At 40.9% G+C, this 23,737-nt stretch overlaps 2 protein-coding genes across 7 annotated transcripts in view; one reads left to right on the top strand and one right to left on the bottom strand.

The window, feature by feature from the left end:
• LOC126175207 (oocyte zinc finger protein XlCOF6.1-like) overlaps positions 1–13,503 on the bottom strand; it is a 78,629-nt gene extending 65,126 nt beyond the window's left edge. Inside the window, exons 1-2 of one of the 6 annotated variants that reach the window (XM_049921818.1) lie at positions 13,295–13,503; positions 11,538–11,597 (exon numbers count right to left, since the gene is read on the bottom strand). In XM_049921818.1, coding sequence (XP_049777775.1) covers positions 11,538–11,597; positions 13,295–13,315 — 81 coding nt within the window. In that variant the 5' untranslated portion in view covers positions 13,316–13,503. Of the gene's footprint in view, positions 1–11,537; positions 11,598–11,921; positions 12,174–12,248; positions 12,289–12,715; positions 12,816–13,294 lie in introns of those variants that run through there. The other 5 variants (XM_049921819.1, XM_049921828.1, XM_049921824.1 and 2 more) reach the window with 5 other exon arrangements.
• A 1,837-nt stretch (positions 13,504–15,340) lies between these two features.
• The window catches only part of LOC126175206 (ATP-dependent RNA helicase abstrakt), a 136,997-nt gene continuing 128,600 nt past the window's right edge, over positions 15,341–23,737 (top strand). The window contains exon 1 of the mRNA XM_049921815.1: positions 15,341–15,499. Coding sequence (XP_049777772.1) covers positions 15,458–15,499 — 42 coding nt within the window. The 5' untranslated portion in view covers positions 15,341–15,457. The remainder of the gene's footprint in view (positions 15,500–23,737) is intronic.

Genomic DNA, 23,737 nt, shown 5'->3' with positions numbered 1-23,737 from the left:
ACTCCTTATACCCAGTGAAAGAATCTGTTTAAGAGACTACAACAGTATTTTGGCAATTAAAATCCTGAATCGATATGCGGCTTCTTGCTCTCCTTTCGCGCTTTGCTAATTTTATCTCAACAATTCACCTCTACCAAAGAGTATTATAGTGTCAACAGAAGTGAATATTTTGTTTTATTATTTTACACTGGTAAAATATATTGATATAAATGTAGACCACAACCAAATCAAAAGTTATACACAATTAAAAATACATAATATTCCTCAAATTATTTATGTTAATTTTCAGCCTGTATGTAACAACTTATGTTTTAAAAACGATAAACAAAAGCCCACTTAATTAGTATACAATAATTTCGTTTCAACTTTAGTTTTACGAATCAGCTTGCAAACCGTGTAGTTGTTGTACAGTTGGCAATGTAAATTGCAGGAAAATAAACTGAATTTTAGTATTTTCCAGTTTGAATACCATCATCACACACATTAACCAGCTGTGTCTGAAGAACATACATTTATTTCTGATTTAGAAATCATAATAACTAAATAAAAGCTGATTTGGGAAAATTTTACATTTTTGTGAATATGTTCAAGTGACGTCCATTTCTAAAGCTTATATGAAACTGAATATAATGGTACAAATTTGAGGTCTGTAAGTCAAATAGTTTTTGAGATATGGACATTTTAAGATGTTACAAAAAAACAAAAATTGCACAATTTTGGAAACTTTAAAAATTAATAACTCTAAAGTGTATAATTTTGGATTCTATCTTATTTCAATAGGTAGAAGGAAAATGATAAAAATTTACCTAGTTGTAAACCATCAAGTTTCAAATTTATATTTCACTGGTTGGACATTTACAAAATAACCAAATGTGAAGTAATCTGAGTGGAGTTAGTATGTAAGGTCAGTGGAACAGCATAATCTGATGTTTTCATAGACATGCTGCCTCAGCCGCTACAGTGGCAGACTGTTTCAGAGACAGAGACATATCATCAGTAAATTTACTGATCAGTCTACTGTAATATGGGCAGTCTTCCATTTGCCAATTATAGAAAGGGAGAACCACAGAACCACACAATCTACTCTAGCACCAGAAACAAGGAATTGTGTAAAATGGCTCTCATTGTCCTGTCTGAACATATATTCAAGTTCATGTTTAGAGGGCTGACTTCTGAGGGATACATCTCAAGACCTCCTAGCAACAAACAGCCACAAACAACAGATTAAACAGAGGTGGGCATCGTTGGTCATAAGCCTGTTATCACATTAATGACAAAGGCTATTACAAGAATCGTTGAGAAATATAGGGAAAAAAAATTGGTAGTAAGAGTGACAGGATACAAATTGAAAAGTATCTTTACTGTGTCAACATCACCTCCGAGAACAAAACTGGGGAGCACAACTGGATTAAACTTAAAAATACCAAAAAACACAGGTTGGAAATGACAATGAATATTAGGATAGATTTCTGGTCTCCAGACGGAGGAGGCACGGAACAGAAGACAGGCATATTCATTAAGAAGCCTGTCGCATTTTAGCTATCTGACAAAATAAACAGATCCAGAAAACACAGACACAAACAGAAAAATTCGTACATATGCAATTCATGCATACATAATCAATGTTGTCTCCAGCAGAGTTGCACACAGAGGCCCAGCCCACAGGTAGCTGCCACACTGCTGACATTAGACTACAACAGTCGCTGATGAAATGAGCCCATGAAAGGAGATGGACTGGGTAGTGCTGGGCACTATCGCCTGTGTGCTACAGGCTACTAGTAACAATGGCCACGGTAGTGACAGAAGCAGAGAAATTAAATGGACTGTGCATAGGAGCCAGTGGGATATGAAGTTTGTACGAATGCTGCTGCAGGGAGAGTTCCACCTGTGCAATTAAGGACAACTTTTATAGGTGTGAACCAACCAAATAGTGGGGACTGTGAAGCCTCTACCCCCTTACATGCTCCCAGCCTGGTATAGCACAAGTGTTCTGTCCCTCTCCCCCCTCCTAAACATCTTCCCCAATGCAGCCTACTATCCTGGGCCCTCCATCTCACTCCAAGAGATCACTATTCTATCACCCAGAGGTGATAGAGGATTTTGGAGAGAGAGAGAGAGTGTGTGTGTGTGTGTGTGTGTGTGTGTGTGTGTGTGTGTGTGTGTGTGTGTGTGTGTGTGTGAGAGAGAGAGAGAGAGAGAGAGAGAGAGAGAGAGAGAGAGAGAGCGCACGCGCAAGAGCTAAAAATCTAAGTTTACTAATAAATGTGCCTGTCTTCTGTTCAACATGTCCTCTATGTGGCAAGTAGCAATCCATCCAATATTAATATTACTAAAGTTCAAAAGCATTTTGTTCATTAGGCCTTAGACCAGAATGAATCGAGTGAGGGTTTTAGGGATGGGAAAGATGCACTGTCATTCAATAACTATGTAGAAAACTTACAGCAAAATCAGAGAGCTTTGTCAAAGATTTAAGAGACATCAAAGCCTACCCGACTAACAACAGCTGATTGAAGCTAAAATGAGTGTAATGAGAGCAATGCAGGAAGCATTCCATAAATTTGGGAGTAAAATTTTGCCAACCAGTAAACACCTCATGGATCAAGCCTTAGGCCTGATCCGACTGGCTGACTGCTGGCTAAAAGGCAGTATGAGCAGCAATCTGTGACTATGGAACGTAACCAGCATGTTCTCATTCTCTCCTGCTGTTACTGCCAGTAGATGAATCTTGATGGTTCCATTGCTTCTCTTTCATTTTGCCTCATGAGATTAAGTGAACCCTGTGTTGACATCTCTATATCAGAAAAAAAAAAATCTGAGACAGTACAAGAGTACCAGAATCACACCCAGGTCTTTCCACACAAAGGGCACAGACACTAATTATATGGCTCGAGAGGAAGCCATTTGCTGATTAATATGACTAAGTCTTAATTAGTTTTTGATCTTACATAAATCAAAGTTACCATGTGACCATACTCGCAATGAAACAGAAGATGAAACGAGATAAGAGCAAAAGACTGAACCAATCTTCCAAAACATCTGAGCATGGAAAATCTTAATAAAAGAGGCATCTGGTTGGTTTGTTGGTTTAAAAGGGGGAGGGGGAGGAGACCAAACTGTGAGGTCATTGGTCCCTTGTTCCCAGTAGAACAATTACCCATGGGAAAGAAGAAAACAAAGACGATGTATGGCACAATAACAGGAGAAATGAAGAACCAGTGTAACGACAGGAGGGCAACGAACACTATAATGGACAAAACATGACAAGAAAGCCACAGAGAGACACAAGAAACAGGGAGAAGAGATTAAAAGCAAGAAAGCAGATTACCATGGCTGGCTGACCACGAGAATAAAAAAGACGCCAGTCATTCTGCAACACATGAAAACCTCCACCCTAAAAGCCCTACGGTGGAAGACAGAGGGACAAAGTACATGCGCTAGAACTGAGACCAAATGATAAAATCCACCCTCATGAGTAAAAGGTAGAACTAAAGCTGCTGTTGAGGCACTGTCACCCAACACCAAAGGTATGGTGCTGGTGAATACACTGTGGCCAGCGGGCAAGGAATGCTGTTCAATATGGCCTCTGTATGTCCACAGAAGCCAATATTACCATCAGCCATTGAGCCGACGGTGTGAACAACTTCAGAGCCCTGGAACATGTCAAGAATCAAGAGGATCCGCAATGGAGAGACTCCGGCCTCCACCAGGACACTGGTCACCGGACTCGTTCTACAAGCTCCCGTCGCTAGGCGAATGCCTCAGTGGTGGACTGGGTCAAGTAACACAATGCCAAGGGCGCCACCGAACCGTAAACCAGACTCCCATAGTCAAACCGAGATCGAACAAGGGCTCTGTAGAGCTATAGCAGTGTACAGCAATCTGCAACCCTGTTGGAGTTGCTCAGGCAGCGGAGAGCATTGAGGTGCTGCCAGCACTCCCGCTTAAGCTGACGAAGGTGAGTTAGCCAAGTCAATGGGGCAAATAAATCCAGTCCTGAGAATTGATACGTCTCCACTACAATGAGTGGATAATCATTAAGATAAAGTTCAGGTTCTGGATGAATGGTGTGACACTGACAGAAGTGCATGACACACGACTTCGCGGCTGAAAACTGGAAGCCATGAGCTACAGCCCATGACTGCGCCTTGTGAATGGCTCCCTGTAGGCATTGCTCAGCGACACCATTACTGGGGGAGCAATACGAAATGCAGAAGTCATCCTCATACAGAGAAGGGGAGACCGAAGGCCCTACAGCTGCTGCTAGGCCGTTGATGGCCACTAAAAATAGATACGCTCAATAAAGAGCCCTGTGGAACGCCATTCTCCTGAATATGGGGGGAGATATGGGAGGCACCAACTTGAACACGGAAAGTACGGAGTGACAGGAAGTTATGGATAAAAATCGTTTGAGGGTGCAAAAGGCTGGGGATAGTTCTCCTATGCAGAGGCTCGAGCACAGTGCTCAGCAATCATGTTTCCGTCGGTAGAGAGCACACCATTGATGTTAGCACCAGGGACTCCTGTTGGGGTCTGGTATCCAAAGAGACGTCTGATCTTCATCCAGACTTGGGAAGGTGACGTATGGCACCCAATGGTCAACACGTACCTCACGCAACACTCCTGTTTCCATCGTTTTATAAGCAGGATAACGGGGCCACAGAGCCGCATAAAGGCTGTTAGATGCTCTCAAGAAGGGTGCCGCTTATGTCGCTGTAGAGCTCACCGACGCTCTTCAATTGCCTCAGCGACGTCTGATCTTCATCCAGACTTGGGAAGGTGACGTATGGCACCCAATGGTCAACACGTACCTCACGCAACACTCCTGTTTCCATCGTTTTATAAGCAGGATAACGGGGCCACAGAGCCGCATAAAGGCTGTTAGATGCTCTCGAGAAGGGTGCCGCTTAAGTCGCTGTAGAGCTCACCGACGCTCTTTAATTGCCTCAGCGACTTCTCGCGACTACCAAGGGACTGTCTTTTGCTGGGGGCACCCTAAAGAACGAGGGATCGCGTTTTCTGCCGCAGAAATTATCGTTGTAGTGACCTGCTTAATCACAACATCGATGGCACCATGTGGGGGGGGGGGGGGGGGGGATTCAATGGTGACAGCAGAGGTGAAGGCTACCCAGCCTGCCTTGTTTTAGCCCATCTAGGTAGGCATCTATGGGCATGATGCTGGGTGAGTGACAGGAAGATGGGGAAGTGGTCACTGCCACACAGGATGTCATGTGGTCTCCAGTGGATAGATGGGAGGAGTCCTGGGCTACAAATTGATAAATCAATGGCCGAGTAACTACCATGAGCCACAATGAAATGTGTGGCGGCCCCAGTATTTAAGAGGCAGAGGTCGAGTTGGGACAGTAAATTTTCAACATCACTGCCTTGTGCCAGTAAGCATGGTGCTACCCCACAAGGGATTATGGGTAATATCTCCCAAAGGTAGGAAAGGTTTAGGCAGTTGATCAATCAGTGCAGCCAATATGCTTAGGGGTACCGCACCATCTAGAGGGAGATATACGTTGCAGACAGTTATTTCCAGTGTCGTCCGTATCCTAACAGGTACAGCTTCAAGAGGAGTTTGAAGGGGCACAAGTTCACTACATACCAAGTTCAGGACATAACACAAACTCCACCTCACACACTATTATATTCGCTACGGTTCTTGTAATATCCCTGTAGCTGCGAAGGGGAGGGGTCTGCATTGCCGGGAACCAGGTTTCCTGGAGGGCAATGCAGAAAGCAGATGTAAAGCTTAACAGAGAAGTGGTGGTGAAAACTGCCCCAATTCCACTGGAGGGTGATGTGATCGTGAGACTGGGGAGGCATGAAACACTCAATGAGACAGTCTACGGGCCTCGACTTATTTCCTAAACAAGCTATATCAATTATGCCTGAGGGTCTGGCGAGATCTAGGCCCTCAGCAGACGCCAGAATCTTCACCTCATCCTCAGGCGCAGAGCTTGTAGGCAGCGGTGGTGTCAGTGCCACTGCAATTCCCTTGGTCTTGGGGTTATTCTTTCTGCATTTCTCTTGCTGATCCTTGGGTTTTTCTGGCTGGGAGGGCTTCACTGATTCAGTCTCCGGGACTAAGGATAATCGTGAATCCCTACGACCAGCTGCTTTTGGGCACTTTAGCCACTGGCGGGTGTCATCTTTCCCACTAGCAGAAACCTGGGAAGGGATTGACACAATGGACACCTTCTTAGCGAGAAGAGCTAAAGGAGACATATGATTCTCCAGCTGAGAAGTGGGGTCTGGTGTCCCCAATTCGGGGGGACAGTGCTCCCGAGGTAGGTGGTGCGGGAGCAACAGGGAGTGAAGTGCCCCCACCATCAAGGGGGCAGGTGTAGTCTTCTGCCTCTGAGAACTGACTGGAACTCACAAGAAATTATGGGGCTACAACTGTTCTCGTAGCGGCGACATAAGAGGAGGTCATAGCCACAGGATGTAGGTGCTCAAGTTTCCTCTTGGCCTGGCCTCAGTGTAGATCGGTCAGTCCAGGGTTTTGTATTCCATGATTTTCCTTTCTCGCTGTCAAATCCTGCAGTCTGGTGAGCAAGAGAAATGATGCTCTCCACAGTTGACACAGATGGAAGGTGGGGCACATGGAGTATTGGGATCAGATTGCAAATGAAGGTCCCTGTGGAATATAATACCCTGGACCATATTTAAGCTCTTATGAGGTGTGATGGTAACAGAAACATCCCCCAGCTTGTCACAAGCAAGTAATGCCCATGATTGGGTGGAGGATGCCGTTTTTATCAAGACTGGCCCTGACGCATTTTGGACAAGCCCTCCACCTTCCCAAATTTGTTCTCCAAATTTTCCACGAAAAAACTGAGGCTTCATGGAAACGAAAGATTTCCCATCAACTCTCGTACATACGAAGTACCGGGGCAAATAAGGTTCACTGCCATCCTTAGCCTGGCGTTCCTCCCATGTTGCCGCCAGGGAGGAGAATGGTTTAGAATCACACTTCCTTGCACTGTACTGAGACTTGGAATGCTTAGAGACTGCTGGCATTTGATCACCAGCAAGCGATGACATGGTACGCTTCATCGCGCATCATCCACTCTGATGCCACCCACTCCGACCAGGGGCACTCCCCATGGGCGCCACCCAGCCACAGCACAGGCCACATGGCAGGATGGCCATTGCCGGGAGTCCCGATGTCCCAGGGTGACAGGCATCTACTCCTTGGCATACATGGGGAGTTAATGGCGCAGGAATCAGCAGGGCGATCCCTGTGTAGTGAGGGGGCTACAACCAACAGGGTACATGGTGGCCCCACCCCTGGATATGAGGTGCAAAGAATTCCATGGTCCTCGTCAGCGCAGAAAACAACACTGCACAGTGGATGGAGGAAAACGTACCCAGGAAGATGTCCTCACTCAAGAGATGGAGGATGAGCAGGACTGCAATGCCACAATGAGAAAGTGGGCTAAAGATCTCAATGCATGATGGACACGAAGCACCATGTAAGGTGCCCTTCGGGAAAATTTAGAAAAATGGAGGTCAAACCCTACAAGGAACCATCACATAAAGGCTGAAAGGTGTGAGACTCCTTTTAGTCGCCTCTTACGACAGGCAGGAATACCTTGGGCCTATTCTAACCCCCAGGCCCGCAGGGGGGGGGGGGGGGGGCATGTGGACTGGGCAAGATATCTATGAGATTTTGCAGAGATTATATGAGAGAACTTGCTGCCCTTTCTAGCAGTTGTTTACCTCAGGTTGCCAGAGCAATGGAGGGTACCTAACGACTGGAAAAAAGAATGGAGGTCATTTCTGTTTTCCAGTGGGTTTGTGGGGCACACACACACAATTATAAGCCTATATCTGTTGTTGAATTATGGAACATGTTTTATGCTCAAGTGTTACGATGCTTTTGGAGAATGAAAATTCCCCTAGGCCTATAAAAATGTATGGATTCCACAGAGAGAGACCTTACAAACTTTAGCTTTATTTGATCATTCACGAACTATGGAGTGTCAAAAGACCTGTGAACAATCTGGGATTAGTGCAGGGACTGGCTGTTGACCCTAAATGTAAATAAATGTGACGTACTGCACATAAACAGGCAATGAGATCAACTAATATGTGATTACACTGCTGGCAACAATCACTGAAAACATTAATTACCATAAAAAAAAACATAGTACTAACCATGTTGAGTGACCTGAAGCAGAATTACCACATAAAACAAACTGAAGGAAAAATAGGTGAGTGACAATCTCACTGGTAAAATCTTAAGCCATGAACTAAGTGACTTACAAAACACTTCTTCAACCACTTCTTGAATACTACTCTTCAGTGTGGGACACTTACGAGGTTGGATTAATAGAAGAGATAAACAAGAAACAATGAAGAGTGGCATGTTCCGTCATGGATCATTTAGTTGCTGCGAGTGCATTACAGAGATGCACAACAAACTCCAGTTGCAGATGCTACAAATGACACCATTCATCATGAGAAGGATTATTACTGAAATTCCAGAAGAGAATGTTCCAGAAAGAGTCAGATATATTATATCCTCTACCACATACATCTCAGGAAATAAAAATATATCACAGAAATTACAGCTCATACAGAAGTTTACCGACAATCATTCTTGCCACTCACCACTCCCAAATGAACTACGGAAATGGGGAAAAAGACGGTGGTAGCAGGAGTACCCTTCATCATGCACAGTAACATTGCCTGCAGAGTGTATGCCGATGCAGCAGATGTGCTTGGATAGAATGCAATATTACAAGCATCTGCAATTTTTTTTTATTTTTTCAAATAATGACTGTTTTGGAGAACGGTGGACACGATATTGAATTTTAAAATATATGGCAACAACCATATGGTTTCTGCTGAATTTTATAAATATCCTGTACATTGGAGCTACTGTACATTGCCACCGTCATATAGGCTCTACATAAGTGGCACCTATTGAGTGCATGTGCAGAAATAGATTGTCTAATATTCTGTAGGCGTAAGTTGTTACCTTTACTCACTAAATTATTTACATTCACACAGACCTCAGTGAGAAGATTCAAAAGTAACTGAACACCTATCATTGTACATTAGTAGGAGAGGGCATTTGAACTCTGCTTAGGAACCTTCCTGTGAAGTGTCTGAAGGAATGGTAGCCCATTCACCTCAAGAACCTCAACCAGAGAAGTACGTTGAACACTGAGGTCTGTATTGAAGTCAGCTTTTGCAACTTATCCCAGAGCTGTTCCATTGAGTTCAGGTCAGGTTTCTGGGCAGGTCAGTCTATTTTATCAATGTTACTGTCCACAAACCACTAGCTAATAGATACTGCTTTATGACCAGGTTCACTCTCATGCTCAAACAATTAATCATCATCTCCAAACTATTCCTCTATTGTATGCAGTATACAATGCTGGAAAATGTATTCATATCCTCCTGCATTTGCCATTTTTTAAGTGCAATAAAGGGACCACACTCTACCCACAAAAACAGTCCCGTAACACAAAATCACTTCCTTTGTACTTCATTGTTGGCATTACACATGACATGTAATGTTTTCTAGGCTTTTGCCAAATACAAACCTTTCCATCGGATTGCCACATGGTATACTGCAATTCATCACTCCAAATCACTCATTTCCAACCATCCACTGTCCAGTGTAATTGCTCTTTACACCATCTCAGGCATCACATAGCATAGACTACAGAAATGTGTGGTTTATGAGAAGCTGCTAAACTACTGCACCCCATTCCTTTCAACTGTCAAGCACAATCATTGGACTAGTTTGAAACTTAGAGTCAAGCCTTCCACTGATTTCATGTAGTTTTTTACAACAATCCTCTGCAGAGCTCAATGTTCCCTGTCCGTTACCACACAATGTCTGTTTCATCTAGGTTTAGGTGTGGATGTTCATTCATATTTCCACTTCACAATCAATTTGCTAACAGTCAACATGGACAGCTCTCAAAGGGTTGAAGTCTCCTTAAAGGATTTTTTTCTCAGGTGACATCCAACAACTAGTCACCATTCGCAGTCACCAAGCTTCCCTGACTGACCCATTCTGCAGTTACTGCTTATCTACTGACAATACTCCCCACATCCTTTAGTAATGGCTGGTCTGCCTCTCATAAGCTCTACTGCTCAATTTCATGTTAGCCTACATAGGAGTGTCCAGATACTATGCATGCTCAATTTCATGCTATATAGGAGAGTCCAGATACGATGTGTGTTAATACTCACAGAGTATAATAGTGAAGTGCACACACTAATTTCTGGATGTGTAAGTAGTTATATAACTCATTTCTGACTACCTCATAATCGTTAGAGAATGTGTAAATCTGACACTAAGTGTATAATAGATATATTGATGTTGCCATTGCAAGTTCTGTCACTGTCCCACATAACATGTTCCAGCTGTCCTCTACACCAGCAATGCCAAGGTATGTTCTGTATAGAGATGTATGTAGACACACTGTGTGAATGGCTTGCTCTCAAAAAGTTTATAGACCCAGAAAATGAGCACCATCACTTCGTAATAGAATAATTGTTTTGTTTGCTCTGCATCACTCATTTAATACTAGATTGGCTGATTATCAATACCATAGTTACAATGACCTGCACACTAGGTATTCTGTGGGTACTCAGATGTGAGAAATATAGACAAATGAGGCAAGATCTAGTAGTCAGATGAATACATGCACACTATTCCTTGCTACTGTACACTGCCATACAAAACGACATATTCTTTCAGCATAATGAAAGACTTGGTGAAGTACCTAACAATTCTTAACTGCAAATGACAATCCACCAGCAAACACTGATCCTGTTGATACTGTGTGTTAGCTTTCATCATCAAAGTGGCCTTCTCTGTGTGTGGTCTTATTAAGAGTGATACTGGGTACCAAGTCGCTGCTGTCAGTACAGTTTATCATCCTATTGTGATTGGGCAACAATGAGATCATAAATTTAAAACCAGAACTGTAAGTTACCTGTCAACCCAGGCGCCAATTAATTGAACATTTATTCGGTAACTGAAAGAAAATCAATATCAGCAACTCTCTAACAACGGAATTTTAAGACCATGACAGGTGTAAGAATTTAGCCCGCAAGATTGTGGAATTATAATTGTTTAGTCTGAAGGTAACCTATCTTGGTATGAAGAGAGAGATAACTTGAAAGATACTACATACAACACAAGAGAAAGAATAAATTCTTTGTTATAGGAACACAGATCTCATATTCTTCAATAAAACAATTACTTCGTAGCAGAGGTATTCGAGTTAATTTAATTAACATATGGCAGCATAAGTTTCGTCAATCACTGTTACGGTCTTGAAAATAGACTATTGCGTTAGTCGCTACTCTCCCGTAAAATGTGTTTACCTCCGAAGAACTGTCTAACTTTGTTTGGTTGACTCCAAGGAAATTTAACACACCGTGCACTACAAATTTGCTTCAGCGCCTCCTAGTAAACATCCAAGTCGAACAATCCGACACCCTGTACGTAACAATACAACACAGAGAAAAACGAATAACTTCCAATATGTCTAACTACTTACAATGACAATTTCATCCAGTAGAAGTTGCTCCGGCACGTTTTGCGCTCCATCAGTTGGGCACTGTGGAAAAACACCATCTATAAGATTTCTGACATTCAGATTTTTCACCCTCCGCACTTCAGCGCCTCATTCATTATACTCCATTCTCATAATGTTGAACAAGATTATTTTTATGAACAGGACTCGTGCTATTATACACAATAACTGCAGTTATAGAAATGTCCCTTCGTTTCCCGAACTCAGAACGCTGCTTCGTTTAACAACTGCTCAACATAACAATGATTTGTTTCAAAAGTCGAGAAATAGCTTTCAACTATCACTGCCTTGTCAAACAAAGACGTAATATTAATGTGAATGTGATGAATATCTTTGTTAGAAGTGCACCTTTTTGAGGGGGAGGAACTCACGAAATACAATCCCGTAAATAGGAAAAAGTGTAGATCGCGTACACAACTTGAAACTGTCTTTGTCTTTGTTTCACGCCAGGATAAAGTTCGGTAACGCCGTACTGTAAAGCATGTTTTAAGCAAAAACATTTTAACCCACGTTAGTATTTCAAGAAATCAAAACTGTACTTTCGGAAGCGATCGGGAGGTCGGAGTTTTTGCACGAGTATAACTAGTTCAATTAATAGCTTCAGAGAGGAACATTAACTGCGAATATCGGTTCTAAAGTAATTATGCATTCACAAAAAAATGAAAAAAAACTTACGCAACATATCTAAGACTTATCAGATTCCCCCACAAACCATTAAATACACGCACATTGCCAAAAAAAAAAAATGCTATGGTTTCAAATGAAACATCATGCTTTCATCTTTTCTTACAACTTCTAAAACTAATGTTAGTTGAGATAAAGCTGCTTTGCATTGATAAAGGAGACTCAAATGACTGTTTTATGTATTCAAAAGTGGTATTCACACAGAATCCAATAGCGGATTCACAGTTTGCTTCCTTGATTTGGCCACATAATCGATCACGAAGCTCTTTGACTGAACTGTAGTTCTTAAATACAGTGCATTTGAAAGAAAATAACCCAAGAATAATAAAAAAAGCACAAACAAGAATATGATTATTGCCTGAAATTTATCCGTGAATATTAGTATTTGCGGAGTAACATTTGTAGCTTGTAAGTCCGAATAACTGGATTCTTTACTAGCAAAAAATCTTAATTCTCACCTTGGCAGTAGGCATATTAGTTACAAAAAATAACTCCAAACGAAAAAAAAAAATTTTTTTTGGTACATATAGAGCATTAACTGCGGCGTCGGAAAGAAGTAAGTCCAGAGATAACATTATATCTTAATTTCCTAGTTATCTCTGTAATTTCCTAACTCATAAAAACAACATTAAATGCAAGGAAGTAGTGGTAAGAAGGCAAACTTGTGATTTAATAGTGAAAGAACGGATAACATTTTAAAATAATTGCAGGAGCTCCCATTCGAATTTGGGATAAAATAGCTGGTCCCTTGATATTGTACTATCGGTCAGAATTATGGCAGTTTTCGGTAAAAAATAGAGTGGAGTGAAAGATATTATACCGATTACAACAATTACGATTGTCTGGAAGAAATCTTTTCAGTAATAAAGTCGTTTGAGGCGCGGGAATAAATCACGATGGGGTCGAAAGAAAAATGACAGTAGTTATAGCATTAATTGTTAAATACTGTGTTTAGCATTTTCCTTGACGTTAGCTATCATCTCGCGCGACAAGGCACTCTAATTACTATCACGAATATCTCGCTCATAATACTTCACCTCTTTGACATATTCCCACATAATGCAGTCGAAAGTCTAACGAGGTCTTCGAAAACAGCTCGTAATACGTATCTTCTATTTTTCTATGTCATCACAAACACACACAAAACCAGAAGGAAACGAAAAATTACGCATTAACGATTATTAATTGACATAACAACGAAACACGGGCAGGCACCTTCCTAGCGTCCGAAACCTATACGCCACGTACAAAGATATTATTCCTGTATAAACACAATCTTTGCAGCGATCCGAAACAAGTTCTCATAGGTCATACACAAGGAGGTTAGAATAATCTAACATACACAATGCAGTCAAATGCTATGTGAAAGGCTTTCAAGAAAAGCAGGAATCTGCCGACGTGGCTGTAGCACAGAACACGGTAATCTCATATGAACAAAGAAGGTCATACGTTGAAACAATGATTTTTTACTCTGGCGACAGAATTCCTTCCCTAGATTAGCTCAATACGTAAGCATTTTTTTAGAAAAATACTGTGTATCCAAATCTGCTGCCACTGTCACACAAGTCTGCTGACACTAAATACTGTCGAATGTATAAAACACGGAAACATTAAAGTCATTTGAAAAACATCTAGCACAAGTCACATTCTGCAAGTATGAAGGAAACGATGGGAATAGGAATGGCATGGCACCATCTCTTATGCGAACTCATGACAACGACGTTCGATCAATATCCACTTCGCGGAAATGATCAGAACATATTCTGCTATGATTTGTTGGTTCCCAGTCTTTGTGTCGCACTGCCTTGGTCCACAACCTTCTCATTGCAGTGTCCTTTGGGAACCTACACATCGTACAAATGAAAAGTAGAAAAAAAACAGTCCATATTTAAGCTGTAACTATTAATTTGACTACAATATTTAATTGTGGAAAGTAACAGCTGATTTTCCACCTATTGGTACAACCATAGGCAACGCAATTAACCATTTTTTTCCAAAAATAAACGCATAAAGTACCACCTGAAATTCAGTTCGAACAGACATTTGACGCCAATTTTTTGATACTCCCAATATGGCGTAGTGCGAACTGAGGTGGCTTAATTTTTGTGGATTAGATTAGATTAGTTAGTACAGTACTTGATCATGAATACGACACTTCGTAATGATGTGGAACATGTCAGGTTTTCTCCCCATGAAATCTCTTCCTTACTTCTGTCCATGTTGTTCCCGATTTTTTATTTCTTCTGCTTTGAAAGCTTACCAAATTTAATATTTTGTTTTTAAAACGGTTTCTTTCTACTATTTCTGATTCTTTGATGTTGTTTGGGGGTTGGGGGAATTACCCACTAACTATATCCAAAAGTTCATCTAATGAGTAGAGGGAGTTGCCATTAAGAAATTCTTCTAATTTCCTTTAAATGCTATATGGCTATCTGTCAGACTTTTGATGCTATTAGGTAAGTGACCAAAGACTTTTGTGGCAGCATAATTTACCCGCTTCTGAGCCAAAGCGTATGGGCATGTCCCCTTATTTTAACCACCTTGCTTCTGTCCTCGAGTGCTGTAGCACAGTCTTCGTTGATTGTAACACGCTGCACCTGCTGCGTGTTTGGTGCTGTAAAGTCGAACAATGATGGCATTGCTTTCTCGTAGTTCCAGGTCTTATTAAGTAATCATCTTGTAGGAAGTGCTGGTGACAAAGGAAACTGTGAGACGTAGGGTTAGAGACTTCCCTTTTAATAGCAATAACCCACTTCTTCAGTCGCTCTTTGTTCTTTAGAGGAAATCTGTCGGTCGCAAATAAGTTAGCAGACGCACGAAGGCACTTAGTTTTTGCCTAAATTTCTCTCATAACCTTATTACCTATGAAACGCTAAACCTCTTTCGTTATTCCACCGATTCGTACATTTGAGAGCAGAGCAAGGAATCACCTTTTTTTATAAGTCTTCCTTAAAGATCGACAGTAACCTTTTGCCCAACTACAATATGACGAGCAGTGTAGACGGCTGAAATCTGAATTCAGTGTGAAAGCTCTATGCTCAAAGACGGGATTGTACATTTGGATAGTATATCACTGGTGAGACACTTCAGTTCGATGGTGTGTAGAATCTGTGGTGTCAGTTTGTTTGTAAACAGTCATCCTGCTGTTTAACACTATGTTGTGTAAGTGGTTAAGATAGTTGCCAGATCGATAACAGAACATGGAGGGTGATCCGAATAAAAAACCGGAGCCACCATTGAAAGTAAGAATGTGTTTTAGACATAAAATTTACGAATAACGAATTGGCAGCGCATTGGTGATTCTTAATGTTGTAGTATGATAACTCTTGAGTTTTGCTCTCACCAAAAGTGTATGACTTAATGTTCACAAGAACGACTGGAATGGCAGAGAAGTGCCCGTACAAGATATCCATCACCCCATGTCTCGCTACTCTATTCGCTCATTCTTCACAGGGAAAGAAATGACCATAACCATCTGTGTGCCCTTAATCTCTCTAATTATATCACTATAAATTTATGCGATACATCTGGAGAAGAGAGTTATATTTCAGAGATTAAAGAATTATTTTGTCCATTCTCAGATGATTTCAAAAGTGATGTCGCAAATAGAACTCGGCCGACAACGTTCTGAATGTACTGAGCGTATGATTGTGCAAGTTATACAGAGATTCTTAAAGCTTCCTTTGATGTAGTTAAATCTGGGAAAGATGACTGCTTACGACAAACCCTTTATAAAGTTGTGTTACATGCGTCTCACTTGTGGTACCGCAGTACTACCATATTTAGCCATCGATACCTTATAAAACTACTGGGATACTATAATAGTGGCAGATTCGTTATGTAGTGATGTGTCAATAACGTCTCACGTTACATCGGTGTTTTACATATTATTTAACGCAAGTCCTTTTTTTTATCCTTTTTGTGTATTATGCGGCACGCTTACTCATGCAAAAGCAAAAATTAGTTTGGTTACACAAGAGCAATAATACTTTCTCTTCTAAATTATGTGGGCTTTGTGTGCTACACAGATTTCTGAACAGAGATGTTTGTATGGAACAGGATTGCTTAAGAAGCAGCAGCTGTACCATTCCATTCCAAGCCGTCTTGTACAACGTTCTGCATTCTGTTACGCGGAATGATAATAAAAGATTTCACGAGCAGTTTTCATATAGATAATTTCAAACCCGTCAATCGAAAAAAATGCCCCATGAAACGAATGTGAAGTTTAGCTTTGTGTATCTCCAGAAGCAAACGCATGATAAACCTGAAACTCCGCACGTGATAACTTACGATCGAAAGATCTTCCAATATAAAATTTAATTCTCATGCTCCTTTCAAATAGTTTACAAACTGAGGGCAAAGATGACAATTTTTGCAAAAACCTGTATTTTGCGAATACAAATGTTTTATTACACCTTTGATCATCGTAATATGCATTCGGCGCCGTCAACATTAACACAATAATAATAAAAACTTGGGCAAGTGTCATCAAATGCAAGAAAATAATGCAAGATTCTAAAAGGCGTCCATTTACTTAGCCGCTGAGAGCGCAGGGAGTGGAACGTTGCAATTGGCTCTTAGCACATTGGCTATTGAGGCAAACCCTGTCTCCTCGCAGAGCAGCCAGCTAACAGCTTATAAATAGGTTAATGCGGCGTAGAAGAGACAGAAAAGTTGTTGGCGAGTCGCTACAAGGACCAGTTACACCTTCTTTGCACATTTCTGTAAATTATATTAACAATCACTATATACAACACCACACACGGATCAACACTAATTCTCAACGGCTTGTTATTGTTACGGCGCACAATACCTTACGTATGCCGTGTTGGCAGAGACCAGAAACATTCTGGAGTGGCACGAAGTCACCGATCACAGGGGGACCAAGTACAAGTGAGAAATCAGTAGATACATGCATATTTAAGTAAGCGACAATAACAACAAAAAGTTTCCTAAAAGCTCAGTTACAAGATTAATGACCTGGGTTTAGGGAAGCGTCCGATTCCACCCATCTGCTTTGATCAAAGACGTCATCAATATGAAGGAAACAACTACTTGCAGAGTGTACAAAATGGCGACGATGTCATCATTACATACACATGCCAACAAACGCGAACAAAAATAAAAAAACGAAACAAGAACGTCTCATTCCAACAATAAAATGAAACTAACGGACAACCGCGGAAAGTAAGGGTTTTGCGGGGGGGGGGGGGGGGCAAATACAAAACAGCGGAATCGGACAATTCCCTTGGCATATATAGCTGAAACGAAGTCGTCAATACCAAAAAACCACTATCTACAATTTCGAAAATTAAAATCGGTCAATTCCCTTGAGCTGTATTGCTCAAAGCAGCTCACACATCTACATAACTCATAAGACACCACTGAAACCAAAGCTGCAATAACTCGAAAACCCAAAAAAACCCATATTCACTAGCTCAATTAAAACAAATCTGAAATACCATAAATATAAAACAGACAAAATATCAGAATTACTGTAGAATAAAACCAAAACAAAATTACTCACCAACAAAATCATCTATGTTGGCACACACACACACACACACACACACACACACACACACAAACAAAATGAAAACATACCATAATAACTCACTGAAAACAAAGCAAACACTTCCATATCTATGTTACAGCACTGAGTACCCAGACTTAAATTAACCCACACTGCCACAGTTATAGCCAAGACTCGAATGAACTCAATCGTACATTAAACTCAATGTGTCACATCCATAACCACAGGGCACCATCAAATACAACTACACAACATCTGCAAACATGAACCAACTCAAAAACACCGTGTCATAGTGACGTCACACACCACAGTAACATTACATCATGCGTCAAAGCAGACAATTGGAATTCGGCATTTCCAATGAACCAAATGACCTACATAGTTAAGTGATGACAAAGGTAAAAAATAATTAATGGATAAATGACAATAAGTACATAAAACGGTAGGATGATGAACAGTTCACTGTAGATCAAATTTTCTTAGACACTCATTACATTTAGTCGCTTAAAATAATCTGGACATGAGTCACATGGGCTAAGCCCTGCAGTGCCCCTTATAGCTTTCCTTTGTTATTTAAACACTAATTTTTAATCTACTGAATTACTCCACAATAGTATCATATCACTGTGGTGGGAATGAAAGAATGCTAAATATGCGTGTAATAGAGGCTTTTTATTGAAAATGCTCCTCAGCTTATACAATAGATAGATGATATTTACATCTATACTCTGGAAACCACTGTGAAGTGCATGGCAGAACCTACGTCCTATTGTACCAGTTGTTATGGTTTCATCACGTTCCTTTCTTGTACGGAACGCAGGAAGAATGATTGTTTGAATGCCTCTGCATGTGCCGTAATTACTGTAAACTTGTCCTCATTATCCCTATGTGGGAGATGCGTAGGGTGTTGTAATATCTTGCTAGAGTCATCATTTAAAGCAGGTTCTTGAAACTTTGTTAGTAGATTTTCTCGGGATAGTTTACATTTATCTTAAAGAGTCTGCCAGTTCAGTTTCTCTCAGCATCACTGTAACACTCTCCCATGTGTCAAATAAACATGTGACCATTCATGCTGCCCTTCTCTGTTTATGTTCAGTATCCCCCAGTTAGTTCTATCTGGTTCAGGTCCCACATACTTGAGCAACATTCTAGAATGGGTCGCATGAGTGATTTGTAAGGAATCTTCTTTGTAGACTGATTGCACTTCCCCACTATTCTACCAATAGCCTGAATTGTACCACCTGCTTTACATTCAACAGTGTTTGTGTGATCACTCCATTTCATATCCCTAAATGTTACGCCCATGCCGATTCCAGCTGTGACTCATTTATATTACAGTCATAGTATCCAAGATTTTTTTTTTCATTTTGTAAAGTGCACAGTTTTACATTTCTGAACATTTAAAGCAAGTTGCCAATCGTTGCACTACTTTTAAATCTTACCGAGATCTGACTGAATATTTAACCAGATTCTTTCAGACAGTACTTCATTATACATAACTGCGTCATCTCCAAAAAGTCTGAGGTTACTATTAATATTGCCTGCAAGGCCATTAATACACAACAAGAACAGCATGGGTTTCAACACACTTTACTGGGGCACAATCGAAGTTACTGCTACATCTGACAATGACTCTCTGTCCAAGATAACATAATGTGTCCTCCCTATCAAAAAGACCTTAATCTGGTCACAAATTTCACTTGATACCCCCATATGATCAAACTTTTGACAATAAGCATAGGTTTTGTACTGTATCAAGTGCTTTTAAGAAATCAAGAAATACGGCATCTACCTGCATACCTTGACCCAAACCTTTCAGAACATCATACGAGAAAAGTGCAAGTTGGGTTTCACATGATTAATGTTTTTGGAATCCATGCTGGTTGGCATCGAGGAGGTCATTCTGTTCAAGATACGTCATTACGTTTTAGCTCAGAATATGTTCTAAGATTCTACAACAAATCAATGTCAAAGATATTGGACGGTAGTTTTGTAGATCACTTTTATTACCCTTATTGTAGAGGGGTGTTACGTGTGCTTTTTTCCAGCTACTGGGCATGGTTTTGTGTTCGAGGGATATACGGTAGAAATGTTAGAAAAAGGGCTAATTCAATTGTAAATTCAGTATAGAGTCTGATAGGGATGCCATTGAATCCTGGAGCTTTGTTCAATTTTAACAGTTTCAGTTGTTTCTCCACAACAGTGACACTAATACCGATTTCAGGCATTTTTTGAGTGGTACAAGGATTAAATTGTGGCAATTCCTCTTTGTTTTCTTTTGTAAAGGTACACTGGACAATAGAGTTAAGCATTTCAGCTTTTGCTTTGCTACCCTCAATTTCAGTTCATGTCTCTTTTGCTAGGAACTGGACACTACTTTGGTGCCACTAACAGCCTTTACATACAACCAGAATTTCTTTGGGTTTCATGAAAGATCATTTAACAATATTCTGTTACAGTAGTCATTGAAGGCCTCACGCAATGCCTTTTGACAGCCAAACGTCTTTCATTTAGCATTTCTCTATCTATAGTCCTATGCTTTGTGTTACACCTATTATGCACATTCTTTAAAAGCTTCTTTACGGTGATTGTATATCATGGATGGTATCTCCCATTATTAACTGTTCTACTACTGGCTACACATCTATCCAGCGCATGGTTGACTATTCTTTTAAAATTGAACCATAGTTCCTCTACATGCTCCTGCCCTGTGCTGAAAATTTCAAGTTCCTTATTGAGATATGACACTATTGATCTTTTATCTAGCCTTCTGAACCTATATACAGTATCAGTCTGCCACAACCGTGTCATGCTTACTGATACCACTTACAATGTGACATCCTCAAGATCCAATATACTTCCATCATAGGTGGGTTTCTGAACTATCTGTTCTAGGTAGTTTTCAGAGAAGGCATTCAGTAATGTTTTAAACAGTGTCTTATCATGCCCACCTCTAACAAAAACATTATCTCCCCAATTGATTGTTGGATGATTAATGTACCCACCGATGATTACAGTATGATTGGAGAACTTACACATAAGTGAATTGAGCATTTAAGTGTAAGCCTTCGATATACACTTATATTTTCCCCAGAAATATCACTGCTATCGATTTCAGGTTCCAACCAGCTTACTGTACCAAATTTTTTGTGAGCTTCACTGCTTTTCAGGTGTGCTTCAAACTCTGGCACTTTGTTGCAAATGCTTCGGCATTTAACCACTAGGACTTTAATGTTCTCACCTCTGGGAGGCATTTCTTTCGATCTTACACTGATACTTCTGGGTTTCCTGCACCTATTATTATCTGGATTGGATGGAGAGTTGCCTAATTTAAAAAAAACCTCGTGTGCACACCACACACAGTCAGCTACCGAAGTAGCAGCCTCTCATGTGTAGTGCATACCTGACCTATTTAGGGGCACCCTAGATTTCTCAAAGGTATGGCACAAGGCCAGGAAGTCGCAGCCTAACTTGTCACATGACTTTCAAAATCTCTGGTACAGTCCTTCCACTCGACTCAGAGCCAAGGGGCCATGATCAGTTCTGGGAACAATGCTGCAAATTGTGAGCTTCGTTGAAACTCTGTGTACAAGGCTGGTTCTCTCAATCTTCTCTGTCGATTGGTGGAATGATCCAAGTATGACCTTGGAACTCAAACAACAGGGATCATTTGTTCCAACATGTGCCGCAATCTTAAGTTCCTTGCAGCCTGTTCCCTCAGTGGCTGGTGGAATAGCCTTTTCATCATTTTGAATGAGGCCTCCTGGTATAAACATTGAGTGCACCAGGTAACCGTTCATGTCTCTTGGTGCCATTTCCCTAAGGGGTACCATCATTCACTGTATGTTTAACTGCCTGCCCTTTTGCTTTTGCCTCCTCTTGACACCAAACAAAACAGGTGATGTGTGCCCCACTAGCTCAGATTCATTTTCGGTGAAAGACAGCACCTCAGACTCATTGATTAGGGGGACTGATATAACACTGAGTCCTCCTCGGTCCCTGTTGACACTGTAGAGGGTGCCTACATCTACCACTGGAATGTCATTCACAGTCAGGTGGATGATTAATGACAGATCACATACTCTCTGCATGGGAGACAGATCTACAGGACAGGTGGTACTGGTTTGTGACTCTTGGGAGCTCTTTCAATATGTTGATTTGTAGCTGCTGCAAATTATTTAACAGTAGTCAGGGAGATTTCCAGATGCTTACGAACGTCAGGCAACTCACCCCATGTTCAAGAACAGGATTCACATTAGGGCTGCATTTTGACTGGTGCAGTGTATTACAGGACAGTCAGCAAATAAGTACAAGCTGTGAATACCGTTTATCTTTTATGTCTGTTTAGCTAAAGAACTACTAACTTCCTATAAGAACAGGAGTAAATAAACAATAGGAGATTTCTGTTAAGGCAACAGAAAAACCTGCAGTAAAAATTTCTAATTTCCTAATACTTTTTGAGGTTGGTTATAATTATTAGCAAACTCGAAAATAGAGTTAATTTACAATAAATGTATATAACATATACTCCTCTTTAAGGTAAAACTAGATGTAACACAATATGTTAGTTAGAATATCTGCTACAGTAACTAAATCACAAATGCCGATTTACTACAAATTAGATTATGCACAGATAATAACTTCGGAAAATTCTCTAAAATGTAAAACAAGTAGCACACGATGAGTGTTGTCATCTGCATGTAGCACTGCATCACATGGTACAACTGTAAGTAAATCTTTAATTATGTAAATAATGAAAAGGAAAATTCAGGATGGAATGTAACAATATTATGAGTGGGGAAGTAGCTACTCACTATATAGCAGAGACACTGAGCTGCAGATAGGTACAACAAAAAGACTCTCACAATTAAAGCTTTCGGCTATTGGCCTTCATCAATAAAACACACACACACACACACACACACACAAACTGCAGTCTCAGGCAACTGAAACCACGATATGTGGCTAAAAACATTTTTAGTCTGATGATGGCAGCTGTATTATGCTCTTGGCCCTAAGCAACCTTGCAGTTGTCATTATATTCCACAGAGTATTTTATATGGTTGATAGTTATGTTATAGTTTTACATATCAATTTTTATTCCTATGGCATTTCTGCTTGACGAGAGCACTTTTGCTCAGATGTATTAAGCCATGGTACAATTAATTACATGTGTTCCATGTAATTTTTTGCTCTGATGAAGATTGCCTTAGTGCAATCAAAACCATGGTGAATTGACAAAATTTTGTGCAACCAAAGTAGCTGTATGTACTTCCTGTAATTAAATAGTGTATGGTTGCTGGATTACAGCCAATAAAATGTTTAAAATTTCTACTTCAACTGTTTCCTATTGGCCAAGTAAGAGTGCATTAAGCATTCTCTCTCACTCCGCCTGGACATCAGGAATGGGATTACCTCGCCTGGACATCAGGAATGGGAGCTTCAAGGAATCCTCAGAACCTTAGGCCCCCTACAAAACCTTTCACCTGACTCCATCAACCTCCTGACCCCACCAACACCCCGCACCCCTACCTTCTACCTTCTTCCCAAAATTCACAAACCCAATCATCCCGGCCGTCCCATTGTAGCTGGTTACCAAGCCCCCACAGAACGCATCTCTGCCTACGTAGATCAACACCTTCAACCCATTACATGCAGTCTCCCATCCTTCATCAAAGACACCAACCACTTTCTCGAACGCCTGGAATCCCTACCCAGTCTGTTACCCCCGGAAACCATCCTTGTAACCATTGATGCCACTTCCTTATACACAAATATTCCGCATGTCCAGGGCCTCGCTGCGATGGAGCACTTCCTTTCACGCCGATCACCTGCCGCCCTACCTAAAACCTCTTTCCCCATTACCTTAGCCAGCTTCATCCTGACCCACAACTTCTTCACTTTTGAAGGCCAGACATACCAACAATTAAAGGGAACAGCCATGGGT

The sequence above is a fragment of the Schistocerca cancellata genome, chromosome 3 (assembly GCF_023864275.1).
Source record: "Schistocerca cancellata isolate TAMUIC-IGC-003103 chromosome 3, iqSchCanc2.1, whole genome shotgun sequence".
NCBI lineage: Eukaryota > Metazoa > Arthropoda > Insecta > Orthoptera > Acrididae > Schistocerca > Schistocerca cancellata.
Note: the sequence above shows the minus strand (reverse complement) of the source record. Positions and strands in the feature narration are given on the sequence as shown.